Source organism: Elephas maximus, chromosome 6, assembly GCF_024166365.1.
Source record: "Elephas maximus indicus isolate mEleMax1 chromosome 6, mEleMax1 primary haplotype, whole genome shotgun sequence".
Lineage (NCBI taxonomy): Eukaryota > Metazoa > Chordata > Mammalia > Proboscidea > Elephantidae > Elephas > Elephas maximus.
In genome coordinates this window covers 76,754,272-76,778,620 of record NC_064824.1, presented here as the reverse complement: position 1 = coordinate 76,778,620, position 24,349 = coordinate 76,754,272, and the positions used below count along the sequence as shown (strand labels likewise).

Genomic DNA, 24,349 nt, shown 5'->3' with positions numbered 1-24,349 from the left:
TCCATGAAACCTTCCTTCATAAAATTTACTCAGCGTGACCTCTTGCATTATCTCTCCCTTTTGGGAAGGAAAGGAGAATATCTCTATCAGAGTTTGTCTCTGATCCAGCAAAGAACCACAGCTTATGCACTTAATTTCATATTTTATCAAAACTCAACAGAACTGATCCCATCATCTTTAGAGCTCAGTTTCCAACCTTTACAACACTTTTCTACAATGAGAGCAAAAGAGAACACTTGTAGACTCAACATGGACACTAATGTAGCATTATAAATTGTTTTTCAAGTCCAAAGTGGAAGACTGGCACAAGTATACTGAATTTTGATTCAAAGTACACTTATAGAGGGAGAAGTATCAAAAACTGTGTTTAACAATGGTTAATGTTTATTTTTTTATTCCCTGGTTACTAAGGAGGGAGCTCTGGTGGTGCAGTGGTTAAAGCAGCTCGGTTGCTAACAGAAAGGTCAGTAGTTAGAACCCACCAGCTGCTCTATAAGAGAAAAATGTGGCAGTCTATTTCCATAAAGATTTACAACCTTGGAAGCCCTATGGGGCAGTTCTACTCTGCCTATAGGGTCAGATGAGTCGGAATCGACTAGACGGCAATGGGGGTTTGGGTAACTTAGAAAATAAATGGTATTAGAAGATCCCTAGTGGTTAAGAGCTCAGCTGCTAACTAAAAGGTCAGCAGTTCGAATCTACCAACCACTCCTTGGAAACCCTACAGGCAGTTATACTCTGTCCTGTAGGGTCACTATGAATCAGAATCAACTCAACAGCAATGGGTTTATTTTTTGTTTTTTTTAAACTTGGTTAAAAATGTTTTTTTCCTCTTAGTTGCAGTATGATGAAGAACCCTTTACTACCAAACTTCAAATTCCTCTAATTCCATATAGTCACTTACCCTTAATTTCACAAACTGCCATCTTTATACTTCCTTTACTCCCTTTGCAAACATCATCCTGTGAATCATAGTAGGACAGGATTCCATTATCTAAAACAAACCAACGAGGCTGCCAACCTACAAAGACCATAAATAACAAAAGGTTAATAAGGAAAGAAATTACTTTCACCACACAGAAAACTCTGATTTCAAACCTTGTCATCCATACTATTTCTTGGCTCTAAAATAACATTCTAACAATGAAATTTTTAACAATCAAGTCTTGCCCAAGATGTTCCTGCATCAATCTACACTTTGCTGGGAGAGATTTCTGAGGAAATCTGTAGTTCAGAAGTATGGGGAGTAATATCTTTATTTTGGGTCACAACCTTCTCATTAACAGCCCATGAGACCCCATCCTCAATAACAGCCCTACACAGGGTACAACGCAACTCTTTTTCTAAAAGGAACAGAGTTGGGTTATAATGCAATGGAAACAGCAACAGAAGACAAGAATTCCAGCTCCATTCTCATTCTTTCAGATAACCCGGGGCAAATCTTTTCATTTCAATAAACCTTTAAAATTTCCAATTCCAAAATGACCAGATTAAACTATACGACCTCTTAGGTGCCACTCAGCCCTCAGTTCCAAACTGCAACCTTCCCTTGTTTTATAAAATACGTTGCCTAAGCAAGCTCCCCTGCCCACATCAAAGTTCCAAATGAACTTCAGTCTCTTACACAGAAACTGTATACCCTGTGGTGAGAGCATGGATTTTCTCTCTGCTGCTGCACAGTGATGGCAGAAGCTGCTAGAAACTGCAATCATTCATTTAATTAATATTTATTCAATGACTAGAGTATACAACCACCACAGACTTAGCTCGAAGGCAAAGCTGGTGATAAAAATGATGGCTTCCCTACCCGAATGGACACGAGGCGAGATAATGGAGGGAAATACTGTGTGCTATCACATCAGAGGTAGAGCAATTAGGAGTGTACAGCAAGGTGTATGTAAATTTTTGTATCAGAGACTGACCTAACTTTCACTTAAAGCACAATAAAAATTAATTAAAAAAAAAAATGATGGCTTCCCTCAGTGCCCAACTCCGACTCCCCTTACAAGCCAAACTCAGTGTCCCCTGGAATCTTATTGAGCACATTACTAATCTACAACAGTTCACCGACTAACACAGTGATCATGCTAGAGGCAATGTAACTATTCTTGTTCTTTCTGTAACTATTAAGTCATATAGAACACAAGTGTTCTAGGCTAAAATATACAACTTTTTAAACCATGGGCATTCAACTCCTAGTCACTTCAGCCATGGACTATTATACGATTAATCAATTCTATTCTTCCGGGGCCAGATATTACTTAGAATGGTGGTAGAAAGGCAAATTATTCTCATGCCTTGATACAGATCCCAAACTTACCTGCTCAAAAGGCTTTACCTATATCACTTTTGAAATAACAACCCTGAGTCACCATAAAAAAGGTTAGATTCCACTTTGTATCCTCTGTTTAAGAAAGGGAATGTCATAGTACAGTTCAGTAAGATGGATATCAAAATAATTAAAAACAAACAAGTTTCATGTATCTAGAAAATTCATTTTTATTAAACACTATTTTTTTTATATTCTGTAATGATGCCTGGCAAATTAGAAGGTAACTTCTTTTGGGACATCACATCTATCTTGTTCATCACTCCATTCCCAGCATCTAAAATGATGCCTGGCACATAACGGGTGTTAAAAAAAAATTAATTCTCAAGTGATTAAACAAACAAATGAATGAGTGATTGAATACCAGAAGAGTGAGATACCACGTTATCCATGACAGCATATGGCATTCAGTACATATAGAAATGATGTGAACATCATCATCTTTCCAATCACCAATTCACTTTGGCAAACAAATTATAACCATGGTATGGTGAAAACATACTGCTCCACACCAGGTCCAGAATGCCTGTAAGACAAATTGTGACTTTGCAAGTCTATATTATTGTGTGTGACCAAATATCTCCTTAAAACAAATATTGAATAAAATGATTCATTTAGAATTTGTAGCAACTTAAAAGGAAGCCGCCATTTTGGGGTGATGAAAAACTTTTGGAAACAGTAGTGACAGTTGCAGGATACAGTGAATGTAATTAATGTCACTGAATTGTACATTTAAAAATGGTTAAAATGGCAAAGTTTTGTTAGATATATTTTAGTATAATAAATTTTTTAAAAAGGTGACAATGGTTGGCTACATTAATCTAATCAAGCCTGTTAATTACCTCTACATACCCTTTTGAAGAAATATTCCATAAAACAACCTCTAATCGATTCACACATTTAGGTAACAGAGGGTTGTAGCTGTGAAAAAGATTCCCTAGGTATTCCCTTTTTAAATTCTTTTTTTTTTTAAGACAACAGTCTTTAAATATTACTAAAATCCTATTCTCTCCAACACGTTCTCAAATAACAATGTCATTAAACTGGAAGGTTCCTTAAAGATCATTTATATGAATAGCTGGAATCATTCTTTTTACCTAAGATGAACTCAAATTAATAACCAGCATGCCACAGAACCAAATTTAAATTTTAAAATGGAATTCTTCCAAACAAAAGATTTTGTTTCAGCAAGCTTCTAAGTTGGGAACTAGCAGTTAACTCAAATGAACGGCACAGTGAGACCTAAAGCACCTGCGGTTAAAAGCTCAGCCAGCTGGTAGTCCACACAGCAGACCAAGGTCTTAAATTATGACTCATCTAAATCCTCCTCCTTTGCTCCGGGCTATGTATAAGTGGTTCCAAGGCATTACCTCCCTGGACACTGGGCTTATGAGTGTCTGCATAGAGATGAGTATTTCCATCTTGAAGCATAGAAACTATTGTCTTAAAGTTTAACACCATACAACTAAACAGTGTAACTGTTCTCACAACTACTCAAGTGAAAACGCTTAATAAAAAATTGATTTTTATTTCCTCATTTTAAAAATGTTTCCTGTTCAAAAAATGTCATTTATAGAAGCAAATTGTTTTAATTTTCAGTGAGAGCAAAATAAAACATCCATCTTTCATAAATGTTAAGGGCCTTGCAGCTATAAATCTTGCTTTAGCCTGCCAATTAATGAAAAAAAAACAGGGGCAACAGTGACTATCCTTAAAGAGAAGTGCACAAGGTCAGGCAGATACAAGCTGAGTGTACCACAAAATTCTAAGAGGTTCAATGCTTTTGGCAGAGAGTGAATAAGTGAGCGGCAAGTTAAAATTTGTCTATTATGCTAGACCAAGAAATCTGTTTGCTTTTTAAGTTTATTTTCAAACCCATTTCCCCTTCCTCTAATTTGGTGAGATCATAGAATTCTGGAGTTGGAAGACACCTTCAGGAAAAACTAGATAATCACACTGACCTTAACAGACAGAGATCCTGAGAAAATAAGTGCCTTACCCTTACTGCCAGCTGATGGCAGAGAACAGACAACACAAACCTATGGCATTTTTAATAAGCCAGGCAGTTGGTGTCATGGAATGGGGCCCTTCCCTTCTGGTCTCTCATGTCTACAGAAACATGTAACTCTTTGGAGTTGTTCCTTCCAACCCACTTCATGGGTGAAACTTATCTGTCTGCTCTGCTTTGGTGTACTGCACTTTCTTCCACTATTTCTCACATTTACCTAAATTCCAAAACATAACGATACCTCACTGACAACCAACCCCTAAAAGAATATTATCTAGGTATAGCTTCCAAAATCATGATTGCTAAGCTCTAACAACTTCGACAAGTGAGCTTTTAGAGTAAATACTGTGTTGCTACAAAAATTAAAGATACATAAAAAAAAGATTTCTTAAAATTAAGCCTTGATGTTAAAGGGTCCAGTCCAATACCTCGACAACTCTGGCATTAATAAAATGCCGGATATTAAGTGTGAATAAGGACAGAGATCGAAACAACACCTGTACGGTGACTAGGAATTGTTCCGGAGGCTACAGGAGGGAAAAAGAAGTATTTTCACAGAAGCAATTGGTCAGGTGTACGTCCCACCCTCAGGTAGGTGTGCTGTTCCGAACTCGCCCCTGCAGGGGCCAGACAGGCTCTACAAGGGACAGAGACGGATTAAGCCTGAGAGTAAATAGACCAGATTCGCAGTGAACCTCCCCGCCTAAACTCGCCCAAGCCCTCCGCCTCTTCCTGTTGCCCCCAGAGCACCCGAGTCCACATACCTGTGAGATAATTGGTCCACTTGTACAGAACCCCCTCCATCCTTCAGAGCCCCGCGCCGCGCATCCTTCTGGCCCGGGGCCGGCCGCGGAGATGGGATCCGCGCGGAGCGCGGGGTAGCCGCTCCCGGCTCACCTGGCCCCTCCCCGGGCGCCCCCCGCCGGCACCAAGCTGCCCTCAGTCTGCGCGCCGCCGGAACGTGGCGGCCCTTAGAGGCCGGGCCGGCGGGCGCCGCCGGGAGCTCGGAGTATGCGAGGCGCGGACTCGGGCATCACCCGGCGAGGCTCGGCGGCAGGGACGACAAGAAGACAGCCGCGGCCCGCCTCCTGCTCCCGCTTCCGCGGCCCCGCTGCTCTCTCCCGCGCCCCGGCGTTCCCTCCTCCTTTTCGACTGCCTGCCTTTCCCCCGGGCTCCCCGTTTGTTTTCATTGACCCCGACGTCGCTTTCACTTCCTGGATAAAAGGGGCCGGCTCGTCCCGGGAAACCCCTCCCCGGCGGCGGGGCTGGAGGAGCGGGCGCGGCCTGCGGCCCTGCGGCGGCGCGGGAGGTTGCGCGAAGGGGGCGGGCCGGCGCGGAGCACGCTCAGCCCCCTCGGCGGTGACGCCCTCCACCTGTTTCCTCAGGAGGTCGGCCGGGGCTTCCTGGTACCCCAACCTCGGCCGCTGAAGTCTGCGTTGCCCGCCCCTGGGGCCAACGCCTCTGCCCAGGTCTGACGAACGTGGACGCCGCCGCGTGCGCAGCCCCGGAACCCACGAAAGGACAAGCTCTCGGCGCACCTGCCCCCCAGGCGGTGATTTAGGCCTGTGGGGTTTCCTATAAGTACGCCTCAGGTCTTTTCGGTGATTGTTTTCCTTCAAGAAAATAAAAGACTTCCTGTTTATGTTTCCTTCGTATTCTCCTCACAGTCAGGGGACCGAGAAATTATTTCCTACTTCTCAGGCAAAAAACGGGAAAAGGCCCCAAGAAATTGGAATTATGCCTGTAATTAACTTTGGATAGCCGCAATTTCATTTAGAATATAAAACATGGAACTAAATTTGGTGTTTTTATTTTATCTTAAAAAAGGGTGCTTCCCCTTAGCTTTTATAATCTTAAAAAAATCTTGTTTGGAAGTGATAGTCATGTTATGTAATTGACAATAATTTTCAGATTTATGGCATTTTGCAAGCTTTAAGCAAAGCAGATGAAGCAGGCCCAGTGCTGCAGCTTTTCTTAACATCACTTCCCCTCCCAGGGCATAATCCAGGCCTTGGCGGAAGGCCTTCGGGTTTAGGGTAGAAGTCTTTAGATATTCTTTTGAAAATAAGGTGGATTGATAGATGGATAGATGAATATGTGATAGATCAAATATACTTAAATATCAAAAGAATCTAGGTGATAGGGTTTACTGGCCTTCACTGTGTCAAACAAAAATGACCATAACCACTCCAGACCAGCCCCAGGTGCTTCCACCTAGAAGCCTTACTTAATGGCATTTTCAAATTCACATTCTCCTGAGACTTCCTCATAGTAAAGCCAAGACCCCTTGCGACTCATCGTCCAATTGCAAACTTAACCCCCTCTCTTCGAAAGGACCCGCCTTTGCTTAAATGACAGCTTTCAAGAACCTTTTCCTTTTCCCAACTAACATACTCAAAGCTTCTTATACAAAGAGTTTTCTATCTTTCTCAAATCGAAGTCCTTGATAGCGCCTCTTGAGTGCCAGGCTTCCTTGCTCCAGCAATTTGGTTTACTCCCAAATAAAATCTTTAAAAAATTTTTATGACTCCAGGATCTCTCATTTAACTGTAAACATCTTCGACTTTTTTGTATGTTTGAAAATTCTGACTAAAATGTGGAGGAGGGGGCTGTTAGCTGTAAGATTGGAACGAAAAAGTCCTAATACTCTTAATTACCTGTTCCCTGGTCTGTGTACTGTAGATAATTACCAATCTCAAAGCAACTCTGTCAAGAGCTCTCCTGGCCCTATTGTTGTTGTAGGTGCCAGCGAGTGGACTCCTAGTGACCCCTTGTGACAGAGTGGAACTGCCCTATAGGGTTTTCTATAGGGTCTTTATGAGTCGACCGGAAGGCAACGGGTTTTTTTGGTTTTGGCTTTACAGGAGCAGATTGGCATAGCTTTCTCCCGTGGAGCCTCTGGGTGGGTTGGCAGCTGAGTGCTTAACCGTTGTGACACCAAGATAGGCCCTCAAATCAAGAACAGGTCCCGGTGGGTGGGGAAAATATATGCAAACTAGCAGCAGGTCGGGAATCACCAAGTCAGCTGGTGGGAAAGGCCTTTAACCAAGCAGGGGTACACAAGCATCTAAATGTTTAATCACATCCAAGAGGCCGTCAGGCTGTGTGTGGCTCACTGTGGAACCGCTTAATACATGCCTCTGATCCTGAGAAAGTGCTTTAAGGATGTCCCAGAAGCTCCAAGAAAGCCACTACAGGTCTATTTCTTACCCTCTTCTTCCAGAATATCTCCCCCATACCCTGTAGTTCTCCAGGGGCCTTAGAAGTCTTTCACACTTAAGCACACCACCACATTCTGATGGCACCAGGTTATTTTCTGGAGACCCACGAAGAGGGGGTCTCTGCTGACACACCTCATCTTTGGCCAGTTTCATTTTAGGGAGCCCAAGGAAAACTTGGAAACACTGGTGGCGTAGTGGTTAAGAGCTAAGACTGCTACCCAAAAGGTTGGCAGTTCAAATCCACCAGGTGCTCCTTGGAAACTCAATGGGGCAGTTCTACTCTGTCCTACAGGGTCGCTATGAGTAGGGATGGACTGGACGGCAATGGGTTTGGTTTTAAGGAAACCGGCTGTAAAATATGCAGACTTAGCGAGGAGAAAGGTACAAGCGCGCGGTATTGCCTTAACGACTAAGTAGTGCCACCCCAGGGTCCAGCACCTGAAGGAGGCTCGTCTGGGAAACACCCGCAACGCACCACTCGGGCACGAATTCAGCAGCTGAGTTTGCGGCCGGGGGCGGGGCCTCAGCGGGGCGGGGCCACGGGCTCGCTCCGCCCCCGGCCCTTTGTGACGCAGCACAATGCATGCCACGCGTCAGAGCTCAGCCGCAGGGACGGCAACCCGGCGCGAGTGACACGCCAGAGGGAGCACGGGCAACATCTCTGGGACAACTCCAGGAATCATGCATTTCTTATTCAGCTTAGCCTTTATCTTTTACGTTTGGGGCTTTTTTACTATTCAGGGACAAAAGAAAGCGGAGAGCACAGAGGAAGTGAAAATAGAAGTTTTGCATCGTCCAGAAAACTGCTCTAAAACAAGCAAGAAGGGAGACCTGCTAAATGCCCATTACGACGGCTACTTGGCCAAAGACGGCTCGAAATTCTACTGCAGGTAGGAAATCCTGGGAACTGCTACAGAGGCCAGTTGATATGGGAAACGTGGCCTCCCTCTGCCAACCAAAAGCCTAATTCCTTAAGGGTTTACTTTAAGAGTTGAGCCTTTTATTCCTAGGAAATGAGATTACATACAGTAGTTCTTTAACTAAATATCACTTTTAAACTTGTTTAACTTATATAAAATGTTGGCCCAAGAAATTTTCAGCATCCATACGTATCCCCAGCCACCACCACTACTAACTACCCTTGGGATTTATGGAACTCAATCAGAATACCGCTCAGACTTTTCATTTCCTAAAGGTTTGAGTCTTCTTACAAAGAATTATGTAGGGTAGTTTAAGAGGGTATCCCTAGATTTTATTCTGGCCTTCAGAAGCACGATTTTTAGAAGGCTGGGTCCACTTTCTGACTGCATCAATAAGCTACTACAGTGGTGGTTTTCCCTGGTGACTTCTACTGGGCCCTGTGTCCTCCTGCCTGCCTCCTTATCCCCATCACTGCCTAGTCTGACTTGGTTTATTACTCCAAGAGAGATTATTTTTTCTTCATCTGCACCATATCCTATGAAGATAGGATTGGGGAAAGTTAGTTCTCCCCAATAAGAAGAAAAAGAAAATTTTTAATTGCTATTAAGATGACTTTAGAAGTCATTTTGAGTTAAACTGTACCATCACTTTTTAGGACAAACTCAGGTTAAATGACTTGTACAAGCCTTGCATCTATTTAGGGCCCCTCCGCAAAAAAAAAAAACAAAAAAAAAAAACCCATTGGCGTTGAGTCGATTTCTGATTCATAGGGGCTGGAGACCCATTAAAAAGTTAGCTGTTGAATAATTTTTGTAAAGGTGACAATAAGAACGAAAATAAGAAGACTTCTGATGACTAGCATTGGGCAAATCATACCTTTTACTGGCTATTATGAGGGACACTTGAGCCAAACACCCTGTTAAGTGGTTCAGATGAGTGTTAACATGGGAAAAGAGATGGTTGTAGAAGACCCCAAATTATAACTAAATACCGAACCGTGTTTTAAAATTTGATTTCATTTTCTTGGAATCATTTTACCAAGATAATTTTTTTTATTATAGCCGGACACAAAATGAAGGCCACCCCAAATGGTTTGTTCTCGGTGTTGGGCAAGTAATAAAAGGACTAGACATTGCTATGATGGATATGTGCCCGGGAGAGAAGCGAAAAGTAACTATACCGCCTTCATTCGCATATGGAAAGGAAGGCTATGGTAAGGTGTTTTAATATTTATTTCTCTTTTTGGTTATATTTAAAAATAAATCACAAAAAAATGATCACAGAAGCATAGGGCCGAACATAGGTTACTTATATCTAGTTTTTACCAGTTGTCATCAACTCAGTTGCAACTCATGGCAACCCCATGTGTGTCAGAGTAGAACTGTGCTCCATATGATTTTCAGTGGCTGATTTTTCAGAAGTAGATTGCCAGGACTTTCTTCCAAGTTGCCACTGGGTTGACTCGAACCACCAACCTTTCTGTTAGCAGCCGAGTACATTAGCCATCTGCACTGCCCAGGTACTACATATATAGTTTAGGCCCCCCCGCCCTTTTACATATAAGGCAAGTAGCATCAATGGAATCCAGATCTCTGACCAGAGTTCTTTTCTTCACATAGTGGCAGCAGTCATACTGATCATATATATTCTGTAAGCTCTACCTTAGGCACTTTCATTTTTAGTATATGTTTTATCGATTCTGACTCATGGTGACCCTATAGGACAGAATAGACCCAGCCCATAGAGTTTCCAAGGCTGTAAATCTTTAAGGAAGCCGACTGCCACATCTTTCTACCGAAGAGCAGCTGGTGGGTTCGAACCACCAACCTTTCAGTTAGCAGCTGAGCACCTAGCCACTGTGCCAGTGGTACTCCTCCGTAAAGATTACACCCTTAAAACCCTAGGGGGCAGCTCTGCTCTGTCCTATAAGGTGACTCTAGGGTCAGAATGAGTCAGAATCAACTCAACAGCAGTGGGTTATGGGTAAAGTAAGAAGATCTGAAAACCTAGGGGAAGCAGATAAATGGAGACAATGTTTGTAACTTATGCAAAGACTCTTATACACCCATGATAAAAAATGACCTATCCCTAGAAATGGGGCAAAGTTCACAAACCAGCAGCCCACTGACAAAAACCAATGGCCTTTAAATATATGAAAATTCTTAATCTTATTCAAAATGAAAATTAATTTTCATTTTGAAAACAAAAATGAGATAACATTTTTAACCCATTAGCAAAGATTAAAAAGTTGATATATTATTTGGACAAAGGCATGGAAAAACCAGCAGTCTCATGCATTATGGCTAGGAATGTAAATTCATTCAACCTCTTTAGCAATTAATCAGTGTGTCTCAGTCCGAGGTGTAGCCCTGGTGGTCCAGTGGTTAAGAGCTCGGCTGCTTACCAAAAGGTTGGCCATTTGAATTCACCATCCGCTCTTTGGAAACTCAGTGGGGCAGTACTACTCTATCCTATAAGGTCACTATGAGTTGGAATAGACTCAACAGCAACGAGTTTGGTGTTTTTTGTTTTTTTAGCCCAAGGTTTACCGAACTATTGTGGGATGTATTTTGAGATGTCCACAGGTAAGTTTTAATGAATCACTGATTTTTAACCCTGAAAGAGCCTGTTACGGATTGAATTGTATCCCCCCAAAATGTGTATCAACTTGGCTGGGCCATGATTCCCCATATTGTGCGGTTGTCTACCATACTATGATCTCATGTGAATATACTACCCAAACCACCCAGTGCCCTAATATACTATGTGTTGTAAATCCTAACCTCTATGTTGTTAATGAGGCAGGATTAGAGACACTTATGTTAATGATGCAGGACTCAGTCTACAGAATTATGTTGTCTGTTGAGTCAGTCTCTTAAGATATAAAAGAAAGACTGGAGCAGAGAGGAAAGGGACCTCATTACCACCAAGCAAGAATAGCCAGGAGCAGAGAGCATCCTTTGTACTAGGGGTTCCTGCACTGAGAAGCTCCTAGACCGGGGAAAGATGGATGACAAGAACCTTTTCCCAGAGCCAACAGAAAGAGAAAGCCTTTACCTGGAGCTGGCACCCTGAATTCGGACTTCTAGCCTACTTGACTATGAGAGAATAAATTTCTGTTGGTTAAAGACATCCACTTGGGGTATTTGTGCTGTAGCAGCACTAGATAATTAAGACAGAGCCCTTGAAGCTCGTCAATATCCACACCTTCATTTTACGCATAAGGAAACTGAGTTCCAGAAAAGTTAAATGTGTTCACTGAAATTCAGTTAGATGCTAGCATACCTGCATTACAATAGTTTGGGGTTAGATTATTTTGGAAGTTGCAGTATAGACTATTCAGTAGCTCTTTAACAACTTCTTGATTAAATAAGCTGTTTTAAGCTATTACTAAGACCTAACATCAGCTATAACTTTATTTTAGGTAGTACTTGAAGAAGCCTTTGCTCTGCGCAACAGCCTTGCCTCCTGTTACAGAGCACCTCTGCATGTCTTGAAATGCATGTGACTTTTTAGTGCTTTAATTAACTTTTCATGTGGTATGTATATATTCTTCACATTAACGCCTGTTTCTTTGAACCGCGTTTATATACTCTTTTTTTGCAAGAAAAAAACAATAAATTGGCAATATTTTCTATGTTTACAGTAGGATTGTTCAGAATCTTCTTAGGTACCAGTAATATTTTTTCTTAAAAAATTTGAATTTGTGTTTTGCAATGAGAAGCTATTTTTCTGTCATGATGAGATCAGGGCAGAATAGGAATGGATTTTATAAAAACGATCATCGACTCAATCTCTAGCTCTTTTACTGTAAGGTCGTATACATGGTGCATTAGGTTGGGACTTCCACATTAACCTCATGTTGCATGCGTAGATTTTCCTACGACCTAGCTTTGGCGATTACTGATCTACTTTTGGCTGTAACTTTCAAGCTCTTTTCTCTTTGGATTATAAGTATTTTAGCAAGTATTTCCCACTTTTTCATTAAAGAAATTGCTGTTCCTTTCAAAGGATAAACAGCTATTTTTTAAATAAACAGAAAATACGGATCATTCATTCAACAAATATTTGAGTGCCTAAAGTAGAGTAGGCACTGTGTGAAACCCTAGGGATACGCTGGTGACCCATGCTCCCCACTGCCTCTCAGCAGGGTCATTTCTGCAGCCCATTTTTAATGAAATGGTCATCTGAATAGCTTATAGATTGCTAAAATCATAGGTTAACTTTATTAAAGTATCAATACTTGAAATGTTTATTGATTAGAATTTTTTCATAAAATTGTTCCTGAATTTTTCTGTCATTGGACTTATTTTTAATGTCTATAAGGAATTTGAAAGACAAATATATTGATACATGTGTTTTATTTATACTTCCAAGTACCTATACAAAATCAATTGCCAAAGAGATTGCTGATCCATACTTTGAAATTTTTCTTTCCATGCATTTCTTCTCTGAACCAGCTCTCTCAATTAAATTCCTGCATAAAATGATAAGGGAGTATTAGCAAACACTATGTGATTTATATTTATTTCATTTAATCAGGAAATAGTGGTCCTAGAGCACAGTGGTTAAGAGCTTTGGCTGCTAACCAAAAGGTCAGCAGTTCGAATCCACCAGCCATTCCTTGGAAACCCTGTGGAGCAGTTCTACTCTGTCCTGTAGGGTCACTATGAGTCAGAATCAACTCAACGGCAAGGGATTTGGTTTGGTTTTAGTTTGGTCCCTTAAAAACATATGGAAAAAAATATTTCTAAAAATTATTTGGGAAACAGTTGTGCATATAAAATAATACAATTGATACTATTATGGCTATTTGTGAATAAATATTTGAACATTATTTTCATGTAAGTTTAATTGGTATAATTTATACTCTTAGTGGAAGGCAAGATTCCACCTGATGCAACATTGATTTTTGAGATTGAACTTTATGCTGTGACTAAAGGACCACGGAGCATTGAAACGTTTAAGTATATAGACGTGAATAATGACAGACAACTCTCTAAAGACGAGGTAATTCAACTTTCATTGTGTACAGCCTAGTTTTTTCATCACAATTGAAATACATCTAGGTTATAACTAAGGAGCCCTGGTAGCACAGTGGTTAAGCACTCAGCCACTCCGCAGGAGGAACATGTGGCATTCAGCTTCTGTAAAGATTTATAGCCTTGGAAACTCTGTGGGACAGTTCTACTCTGTCCCATAGGGTTGCCTTGAGTCAGAATCAACTCAAAGGCAATGGGTTTGGTTTTTGGTTTATGTTATAACTATTAATTTTTTAGTTGTAGCTGGTATGGGCTCTGATCACTTTGCTGTTATACGGTTGATTACTAAGAAAATCTAAGCTCTGAGAAGAAAATGTGCTTTTTAGATATAGAATCTATAAGTGTGCCATTTCTGTTGAATCACCTTTCTTGAAAAATTAACAGTTGCCATCAAGTTGATTCCAACTCATGGTGGCCGCATGTGTGTCAGAGTACACCTGTGCTCCATAGGGTTTTCAGCAATTGCTCTTCTGAGGCATTCTCGGTGGGCTTGAACCTCTAATCTTTCAGTTAGCAGCCAAGTGTGTTACTCATTTCACCACCCAGGGGCTCCATTTTTGGGAATACTCATCATGAATGTTTCAGGGCTAAGGCTCGTTCTGTTGAAGGCTGGTGCCTTATTTAGTCTCACTGACTACACTTTGAAAATGTAGCACTAACCACCTATAACCTCAGGGGAAACTAATTTGAAGACATTTCTCTCTTTAGAACGTTGCTTCAAAGGTTACAAAAACAAAACCTAAAATAGCTTTGTAAAGTTCAGTATCACTATAAGTAGTCTTACGTAAACATTCCTCAAAGTTACCAAAAATTTATTGTAATACCTTTTTATTAAAGAAATGTTATTTTGGATCTATAGATAAACCATTACTTGAAAAAGGAATTTGAAAAAGATGAGAAGCCACGTGACGAGTCATATCAGAATGCAGTTTTAGAAGATATTTTCAAGAAGAATGACCATGATGGTGATGGGTTCATTTCTCCCAAGGAATACAATGTGTATCAACATGATGAACTGTAGTATATTTTAACTTCTACATTTTCTTAGCTACTTACTGTACTTTTATATAAAAAACAAAGTCATTTTTCTCCAAGTTGTGTTTTCTATTTTCTCCTCATCAGAATATATTTTGGTCCCCCTCAATACGTGTAATTTTAGTGTAAAAATAAATATGAGGCTGTTTTGCAAATTTAAATTTCCAGAACCTAGTCACGATTGTTTCCTAGTGCTTTATTCTGTGATATGAACACAAATTGCAACACCTTGAAGTACCCATTGACCTCTGTGTGGGCAATTTTCCCTCTTCAGGATATGTTGTTGTTGTTGCTGGGTGCCGTCGAGTCGGTTCCGACTCATGGCGACCCTATGCACAACAGGACAAAACACTGCCTGGTCCTGAACCGTCTTCACAATCATTGTTATGCTTGAGCTCATTGTTGCAGCCACTGTGTCAGTACACCTCGTTGAGGGTCTTCCACTTTTCTGCTGACCCTGTACTCTGCCAAGCATCATGTCCTTCTCCAGGGACTGATCCCTCCTGACAACATGTCCAAAGTATGTAAGACGCAGTCTCGCCATCCTTGCTTCTAAGGAGCATTCTAGCTGTACTTCTTGCAAGACAGATTTGTTCGTTCTTCTGGCAGTCCATGGTATATTCAATATTCTTCGCCAACACCACAATTCAAAGGCGTCAATTCTTCTTCGGTCTTCCTTATTCATTGTCCAGCTTTCACATGCATATGATGCGATTGAAAATACCATGGCTTGGGGTCAGGTGCACCTTAGTCTTCAAGGTGAGATCTTTGCTCTTCAACACGTTAAAGAGGTCCTTTGCAGCAGATTTACCCAATGTGATGCGTCTTTTGATTTCTTGACTGCTGCTTCCATGGCTGTTGATTATAGATCCAAGTAAAATGAAATCCTTGACAACTTCAATCTTTTCTCCGTTTATCATGATGTTGCTCATTGGTCCAGTTGTGAGGATTTTTCTTTTCTTGATGTTGAGATGCTGTGGTCTTTGATCTTCATTAGTAAGTGCTTCAAGTCCTCTTCACTTTCAGCAAGCAAGGTTGTGTCATCTGCGTAACACCAGTTGTTAATGAGCCTTCCTCCAATCCTGATGCCCCGTTCTTCTTCATGTAGTCCAATTTCTCATATTATTTGCACAGCATACAGATTGAATAGGTATGGTGAAAGAATACAACTCTGATGCACACCTTTCCTGACTTTCAACCAATCAGTATCCCCTTGTTCTGTCTGAACAACTGCCTCTTGATCTATGTAAATGTTCCTCAGGAGCACAATTAAGTGTTCCGGAATTCCCATTCTTTGCAATGTTATCCATAATTTGTTATGATCCACACAGTCGAATGCCTTTGCATAGTCAATAAAACACAGGTAAACATCCTTCTGGTATTCTCTGCTTTCAGCCAGGATCCATCTGACATCAGCAATGATATCCCTGGTTACACGTCCTTTTCTGAAACCGGCCTGAATTTCTGGAAGTTCCCTGTCGATATACTGCTGCAGCCATTTTTCAATGATCTTCAGCAAAATTTTGCTTGCGTGTGATATTAATGATAATGTTCTGTAATTTCCACATTCGGTTGGATCACCTTTCTTGGGAATAGGCATAAATATGGATCTCTTCTAGTCAGTTGGCCAGGAAGCTGTCTTTCATATTTCTTGGCATAGATGATTGAGCACCTCCAGCACTGCATCTGTTTGTCGAAACATCTCAATTGATATTCCATCAATTCCTGGAGCCTTGTTTTTTGCCAGTGCCTTCAGAGCAGATTGGACTTCTTCCTTCAGTACCCTCGGTTCCTGATCATATGCCACCTCTTGAAATCGTTGAACATCGACTAATTCTTTTTGATATAATGACTCTGTGTATTCCTTCCATCTTCTTTTGATGCTTCCTGTGTCGTTTAATATTTTCCCCATAGAATCCTTCACTATCGCAGCTCGAGGCTTGAATTTTTTCTTCAGTTCTTTCAGCTTGAGAAACGTTGAGCGTGGTCTTCCCTTTTGGTTTTCCACTTCCAGCTCTTTGTACATGTCATTATAATACTTTGTCTTCTCAAGAAGCCCTTTGAAATCTTCTGTTCAGTTCTTTTACTTCATCAATTCTTCCTTTTGCTTTAGCTGCTCGATGTTCAAGAGCAAGTTTCAGAGTCTCCTCTGACAACCATTCTTTCTTTCCTGTCTTTTCAGTGACCTCTTTCTTCAAGCATGATGTCCTTCATGTCATTCCACAACTCATTTGGTCTTCGGTCACTAGTGTTCAATGCATCAAATCTATTCTTCAGATGGTCTCTAAATTCAGGTGGGATATACTCAAGGTCATATTTTGGCTCTCGTGGACTTGCTCTGATTTTCTTCGGTTTCAGCTTGAACTTGCATATGAGCAATTGATGGTCTGTTCCACAGCCAGCCCCTGGCCTTGTTCTGACTGATGATATTGAGCTTTTCCATTGTCTCTTTCCACAGATGTAGTCAATTTGATTTCTGTGTGTTCCATCTGGCAAGGTCCATATAGTTGCTGTTTATGTTGGTGAAAGGAGGTATTTGCAATGAAGAAGTCATTGGTCTTGCAAAATTCTATCATTCAATCTCCAGCATTGTTTCCATCACCAAGGCCATATTTTCCAACTACCGATCCTTCATCTTAGTTTCCAACTTTCCCATTCCAGTCACCAGTAATTACCAATGCATCTTGATTGCATGTTTGATCAATTTCAGACTGCAGCAGCTGATAAAAATCTTCCATTTCTTCATCTTTGGCCTTATTGGTTGGTGCATAAATTTGAATAATAGTCGTGTTAACTGGTCTTCCTTATAGGAGTATGCATATTATCCTATCACTGACAGCGTTGTACTTCAGGATAGATCTTGAAACGTTCTTTTTGACGATGAATGCAACACCATTCCTCTTCAAGTTGTCATTCCCAGCATAGTAGACTATATGATTGTCTGATTCAAAATGGCCAATACCAGTCCATTTCAGCTAATGCCTAGGATATCGATGTTTATGCGTTCCATTTCATTTTTGACAATTTCCAATTTTCCTTGATTCATACTTCGTACATTCCAGGTTCCAATTATTAATGGATGTTTGCAGCTGCTTCTTCTCATTTTATGTCATGCCACATCAGCAAATGAAGGTCCCGAAAGCTTTACTCCATCCACGTCATTAAGGCAGACTCCACTTTGAGGAGGCAGCTCTTCCCTAGTCATCTTTTGAGTGCCTTCCAACCTGGGGGGCTCATCTTCCAGCACTGTATCAGACAGTGTTCTGCTGTTATTCATAAGGTTTTCACTGGCTAATGCTTTTCAGAAGTAGACAGCTGGGTCCTTCTTCCTAGTCTGTCTTAGTGTGGAAGCTCAGCTGAAACCTGTCCTCCATGAGTGACCCTGCTGGTATCTGAATACTGGTGGCATAGCTTCCAACATCACAGCAACATGCAAGCTGCCACAGTATGACAAACTGACAGACAAGTGCGAGCTCCAGGATATAGGAGGAAATATATGTCAAAATCTGAAAGCTCTTCTCAACTCTAACCTTAACAATGAGTATAAATATGTAAATATTCCATTTTAATATCTTAAATGTTAAAATGGCCCATATTTTTAAAATATTCATTAGGGACCCAAGAATGATTATTTTACATATTTATACATTTCATAACATTACTGATGATAAGTTACATAATCATAGGACTGAAGAGTCTTCTTCTGGTATGAATGCAGGAAGATAGTGGTACATCTCTGTCCCCCAGAGCGTCTTAGCACTGCCTCTGTATTTTTTGATGCAAGCCTCTGGCCTTGGGATATTTGTTTCAGTGGGGAATGATGCTTAAAGATGTTTGACCAGAACAGACACTTTGTGCCTCTTTATCTTATAAGAGGCACACAATCTATGCTACTCTTGGTCTTATACTCCTTCAAATATTATAAATGCAGTACTCCTCTTCCTTCCTGTTGACCTTTAACTTTGTAAGTTATCTACCACCCCTAAGTTTTTGTCATGATAGTTTTAAACTGATGCTATGGAATTTCTCAGTGTCCAGTTCCCTTTGTCTAGGTCTCTCCTTCCTATGTCACTTCATTTCACAACATTCCCATCATTAATAATGAATGATCATTAAAAGCTGGTATGCTGTTGTTGCATTTTGTTAAATGTGTAAAATTTATTTTGCTATAAATGAGGTTAGACAGTGCCATGGCAGTTTTGTGTCCTGGTCAAATCATGACATGGTCTGACTTGTTGAGAACAGGAGATAATAGATGCTGTAGAAGTTCAAGTTGGTGCCAATGAAAGGGCATACATTTATTGGAACAGGAAACATTTTGCCTACTGCATATGAAGGAAAGTATAGTCAGGTAATACATAGCTCTATTCAGAACAGCTGATTTCAAAACTAGTAAAGTTTTTTATGTTTTCTGAAATTTTCTCTTTCCAAACCATTGTTCATCTTTTGACCTCTTTAGATGTACTCTCAAAACCTCTATTCATATTGTAGGGGTAACAAAAACCACCAGACTAGTAGGTATTATGTATGTGTGGTACAGAATTTTACACCTCATAAAACAAAAACCTATTATTATCTTTCCTTTCTTCCCAGTATTTATTTTTATACCCAAATTTTATAACATCTCACTTATTTAAACAACTCTTTCATCTTTTTCCTTCCCTTAGAAAATCTGCCCAGCTGAAGTAAACTAGGTTGATAATAGCATAATATTTTTTATTTGGGTTTGGAAATTGCCCCCCTTCTTTATACATCACTTATGCCTTTTTGATGGAAACCCTGGTAGCATAGTGGTTAAGAGCTACGGCTGCTAACCAAAAGGTCAGCGGTTCAAATCCATCAGGCGCTCCTTGGAAACGTATGGGACAGTTCTACTCTGTCCTATAGGGTCGCTGTGAGTCGGAATCGACTCGATGGCAACGGTTTTTTTTATCAGGTTTATCCTTTTTTGATCAATGTACTCATATTTGCATTGATTGGTGTACTTTTACCAAAATAAAACAAAAATACCGTAAAAGAATATATATGGAAATTGCCTGTCATGGATTGAATTATGTCCCCCCAAAAATGTGTGTTATCAATTTGGCTGGGCCATGAGTCCCAGCATTCTGTGGTTGTCCTGCATTTTGTGATTGTAATTTTATGTTAAAGAGTATTAGGGTGGGATTGTAACACCCTCACCAGGTCACATCCCTGATCCAATGTAAAGGGAGTTTCCCTGGGGTGTGACCTGCACCACCTTTTATCTCTCAAGAGATAAAAAGAAAGGGAAGCAAGCAGAGAAGGGGGACCTCATGCCACCAAGAAAGCAATGCCAGGAGCAGAGTGTGTCCTTTGGACCCAGGTTCCTGCGCAGAGAAACTCCTACTCTGGGGGAAGATTGATAAGAAGGCCGACAGAGAGAGAAAGCCTTTCCCTGGAGCTGACACCCTGAATTTGGGCTTTTAGCCTACTTTACTGTGAGAAAATAAACTTCTGTTTGTTAAAGCCATCCACTCGTGGTATTTCTGTTATAGCAGCCGTAGATAACTAAGATGTTGCCAAATCAAAAAAACCAAACCCGTTGCCGTCGAGTCAATCCTGACTCATAGCGACCCTATAGGACAGAGTAGAACTGCCCTATAGAGTTTCCAAGGAGCACCTGGTGGACTCGAACTGCCAACCTCTTGGTTAGCAGCCATAGCACTTAACCACTATGCCACTAGGGTTTCCAAGACATTGCCCCATAATATAATCTTTATAATTCAATCCTTTCTATCCCATTCTTTTTCATACAAAGTGCTTTTAAATGTATGTTTTTAAAAGTTATGGATGACATTAAATGAGTAAGGAGATTTACTCTAAAACTGCATTCACATTTAAATCATTAAAAAGTAAGTTTTCCAAGTTTCCCAGGTCCGATATCTCTGCTTATTCAACAGAGCCCTAACTGACCCACAACAGGGAGCTGAGGGCTGAAGCTCCCCCCAGACCACCTAGCCTCTTGCCTTAGGGGTCTAAGGAGGGTGACACCTACCCTAGAAGTACTTGCACTGGGGGCCTAAGGTCAGCTGCAGAGCCCTCCCACCAAGCTGCTACAGGAATAGAGACACACCTACCTCACTGACACTTGGGGGAAGCCTGTCAGCATCCTGCCCCCCCGTGGAGTGTGAACCCCAGCTGCTAATAGAATCTGGTGCACACAACTATCACCACTACTTCTCGAGGTGGATAGGTGTTAGGGTGCAGCACACACTTGATGACCCAAAATCAGATTCTACTCAAGAATAGTGAAGAGACTCAGGCATATATATCTGGCAACAGCCCAAACCAGCTGGTAATAGGTCATAAGTAAGTAAAGGGCTACAACACACAAGAGAGCACAATCTAGTAGCCCATCCATGTATATTGAAAGAAAACAAAACAAGATAAGACTCAGTGAGCAAATATAGAATAAATCACTATCTTAGTGATGGCTCGGAGACAGCAGTCGATATCAAACCACATAGAGAAGCAGACCATGACAGCTTCTACAACCCCCCAAACAAAAGAATCGAAATCTTTCCCAAATGAAGATACAATCCTGGAATTATCAGATACAGAATATAAAAAACTAATTCACAGAATGCTTCAAGACATCAGGGATGACGTCAGAAATGAAATAAGGCAAACTGCAGAAAAAGCCAAGGAACACACTGATAAAACAGTTGAAGAACTCAAAAAGATTATTCAAAAACATAGTGGAAAAATTAATAAGTTGCAAGAATCCATAGAGAGACAGCATGCAGAAATAAAATTACAGAATTAGACAACGCAATAGGAAGTCAGAGGAGCAGACTCGAGCAATTAGAATGCAGACTGGGAAATCTGGAGGACCAGGGAATTAACACCAACATAGCTGAAAAAAAATCAGATAAAAGAATTAAAAAAAATGAAGAAACTCTAAGAATCATGTGGGACTCTATCAAGAAGGATAACTTGCGTGTGATTGGAGTCCCAGAACAGGGAGGGAGGACAGAAAACACAGAGAAAATACTTGAAGATCTGCTGACAGAAAACTTCCCTGACATCATGAAAGACAAAAAGATATCTATCCAAGATGCTCATTGAACCCCATTTAAGACTGATCCAAAAAGAAAAACACCAAGACATATTATCATCAAACTTGCCAAAACCAAAGATATAGAGAAGATTTTAAAAGCAGCCAGGGAGAAAAGAAAGGTCTCCTTCAAGGGAGAATCAATAAGAATAAGTTCAGACTACTCAGCAGAAACCATGCAGGCAAGAAGGCAATGGGATGACATATACAGAGCACTGAAGGAGAAAAACTGCCAGCCAAGGATCATATATCCAGCAAAACTCTCTCTGAAATATGAAGGTGAAATTAAGATATTTACAGATAAACACAAGCTTAGAGAATTTGCAAAAACCAAATCAAAGCTACAAGAAATACTAAAGGAAATTATTTGGTCAGAAAACCAATTAATATCAGATACCAGCAAAACACAAGGTCACAGAACAGAACATCCTGATATCAACTCAAATAGGGAAATCACAAAAACAAATTAAGATTAATTAAAAAAAAAAAAATGCTCAAAACAGGGAATCATTGAAGTCAATATGTAAAAGATCACAATAATCAAAAAGAGGGACTAAATACAGGGGGCATAGAACTGCCATATGGAGAGGGATACAAGGCGATATAGGACAATACAAGTTAGGTTTGTACTTAGAAAAATAGGGGTAAATATTAAGGTAACCACAAAGAGGTATAACAACTCCATAACTCAAAATAAAAGCCAAGAAAAATGTAACTACTCAACAAAGATAAAGTCAAATACTATGAAAATGAGGATCTCACAATTTGCAAAGAAAAACGTCTCAGTACAAAAAAGTAAGTGGAAAAATGAAATTGTCAACAACAGACATAAAAAGGCATCAAAATGACAACACTAAACACTTATTTATCTATAATTACGCTGAATGTAAATGGACTAAATACACCAATAAAGAGAGAGTCTCGGACTGGATAAAGAAACACGATCCATCTATATGCTGCCTACAAGAGACACACCTTAGACTTAGAGACACAAACAAACTAAAACTCAAAGGATGGAAAAAAATATATCAAGCAAACAATAAGCAAAAAAGAAGAGGAGTAGCAATATTAATTTCTGACAAAATAGACTTTAAACTTAAATCCACCACAAAGGATAAAGAAGGACACTACATAATGATAAAAGGGACAATTGATCAGGAAGATATAACCATATTAAATATTTATGCGCCCAATGACAGGGCTGCAAGATACATAAATCAAATTTTAACAGAACTGAAAAGTGAGATAGACACCTCCACAATTATACTAGGAGACTTCAACACACCACTTTCGGAGTAGGACAGGACATCCAGTAAGAAGCTCAATAGAGACACGGAAGACCTAATTACAACAATCAACCAACTTGACCTCATTGACTTATACAGAACTCTCCACCCAACTGCTGCAAAGTATACTTTTTTTTCTAGCGCACATGGAACATTCTCTAGAAGAGACCACATATTAGGTCATAAAACAAACCTTTGCAGAGTCCAAAACATCGAAATATTACAAAGCATCTTCTCAGACCACAAGGCAATAAAACTAGAAATCAATAACAGAAAAACTAGGGAAAAGAAATCAAATACTTGGAAACTGAACAATACCCTCCTGAAAAAAGACTGGGTTATAGAAGACATTAAGGAGGGAATAAGGAGATACATAGAATGCAAAGAGAATGAAAATACTTCCTATCAAAACCTCTAGGACACAGCAAAAGCTGTGCTCAGAGGCCAATTTATATCGATAAATGCACACATACAAAAAGACGAAAGAGCCAAAATCAGAGAACTGACCCTACAACTTGAACAAATAGAAAGTGAGCAACAAAAGAATCCATCAGGCACCAGAAGAAAACAAATAATAAAAATTAGAGCTGAACTAAATGAATTAGAGAACAGAAAAACAATTGAAAGAATTCACAAAGCCAAAAGCTGGTTCTTTGAAAAAATTAACAAAATTGATAAACCATTGGCCAGACTGATTAAAGAAATACAGGAAAGGAAACAAATAACCCGAATAAGAAACGAGAAGGGCCACATCACAACAGACCCAACTGAAATTAAAAGAATCATATCAGATTATTACGAAAAATTGTACTCTAACAAATTTGAAAACCTAGAAGAAATGGATGAATTCCTGGAAAAATACTACCTACCTAAACTAACACAATCAGAAGTAGAACAACTAAATAGACCCATAACAAAAAAAGAGATTGAAACAGTAATTAAAAAACTCCCAACAAAAAAAAACCCTGGCCCGGATGGCTATACTGCAGAGTTCTACCAAACTTTCAGAGAAGAGATAACACCACTACTACTAAAGGTATTTCAAAGCATAGAAAATGACGGAATACTACCCAAATCATTCTATGAAGCCACCATCTCCCTGATACCAAAACCAGGTAAAGACATCACAAAAAAAGAAAATTACAGACCTATATCCCTCATGAACATAGATGCAAAAATCCTCAACAAAATTCTAGCCAATAGAATTCAACAACGTATCAAAAAAATAATTCACCACGACCAAGTGGGATTTATACCAGGTATGCAAGGCTGGTTTAATATTAGAAAAATCATTAATGTTATCCACCATATAAATAAAACAAAAGACAAAAACCACATGATCTTATCAATTGATGCAGAAAAGGCATTTGACAAAGTCCAACACCCATTTATGATAAAAACTCTCACCAAAATAGGAATTGAAGGAAAA

The 24,349-nt window shown here is 40.1% G+C and overlaps 2 protein-coding genes across 4 annotated transcripts in view; one reads left to right on the top strand and one right to left on the bottom strand.

Moving 5' to 3' along the window:
- Positions 1-5,524, bottom strand: part of PLEKHA3 (pleckstrin homology domain containing A3) — a 44,452-nt gene extending 38,928 nt beyond the window's left edge. For 2 of the 3 annotated variants that reach the window (XR_007517879.1, XM_049887554.1), the window contains exons 1-2: positions 5,102-5,520; positions 905-1,021 (exon numbers count right to left, since the gene is read on the bottom strand). Coding sequence is in view for 2 of the 3 variants with exons in the window: in XM_049887554.1 (XP_049743511.1) it covers positions 905-1,021; positions 5,102-5,141 (157 nt within the window). In the remaining variant the exon portion in view is untranslated. Of the gene's footprint in view, positions 1-904; positions 1,022-5,101 lie in introns of all 3 variants that reach the window. The other variant, XM_049887555.1, reaches the window with a different exon arrangement.
- Positions 5,525-8,134: 2,610 nt separating this feature from the next.
- On the top strand, positions 8,135-19,160 carry FKBP7 (FKBP prolyl isomerase 7). The gene is made up of 4 exons (XM_049887556.1): positions 8,135-8,448; positions 9,541-9,692; positions 13,356-13,489; positions 14,381-19,160. Exons 1-4 carry the CDS (start codon positions 8,240-8,242, stop codon positions 14,540-14,542), a joined length of 657 nt encoding a protein of 218 aa, XP_049743513.1. The 5' UTR covers positions 8,135-8,239; the 3' UTR covers positions 14,543-19,160.
- The last annotated feature ends 5,189 nt before the right edge of the window (positions 19,161-24,349 follow it).

Coding starts and splice junctions, on each gene's coding strand:
- FKBP7 (XM_049887556.1), top strand. CDS start 8,240: ATGCATTTCTTATTCAGCTTAGCCTTTATCTTTTACGTTTGGGGCTTT. Junction 9,693..13,355: donor ATATGGAAAGGAAGGCTATG/GTAAGGTGTTTT, acceptor TTATACTCTTAG/TGGAAGGCAAGATTCCACCT. Junction 13,490..14,380: donor GACAACTCTCTAAAGACGAG/GTAATTCAACTT, acceptor TTGGATCTATAG/ATAAACCATTACTTGAAAAA.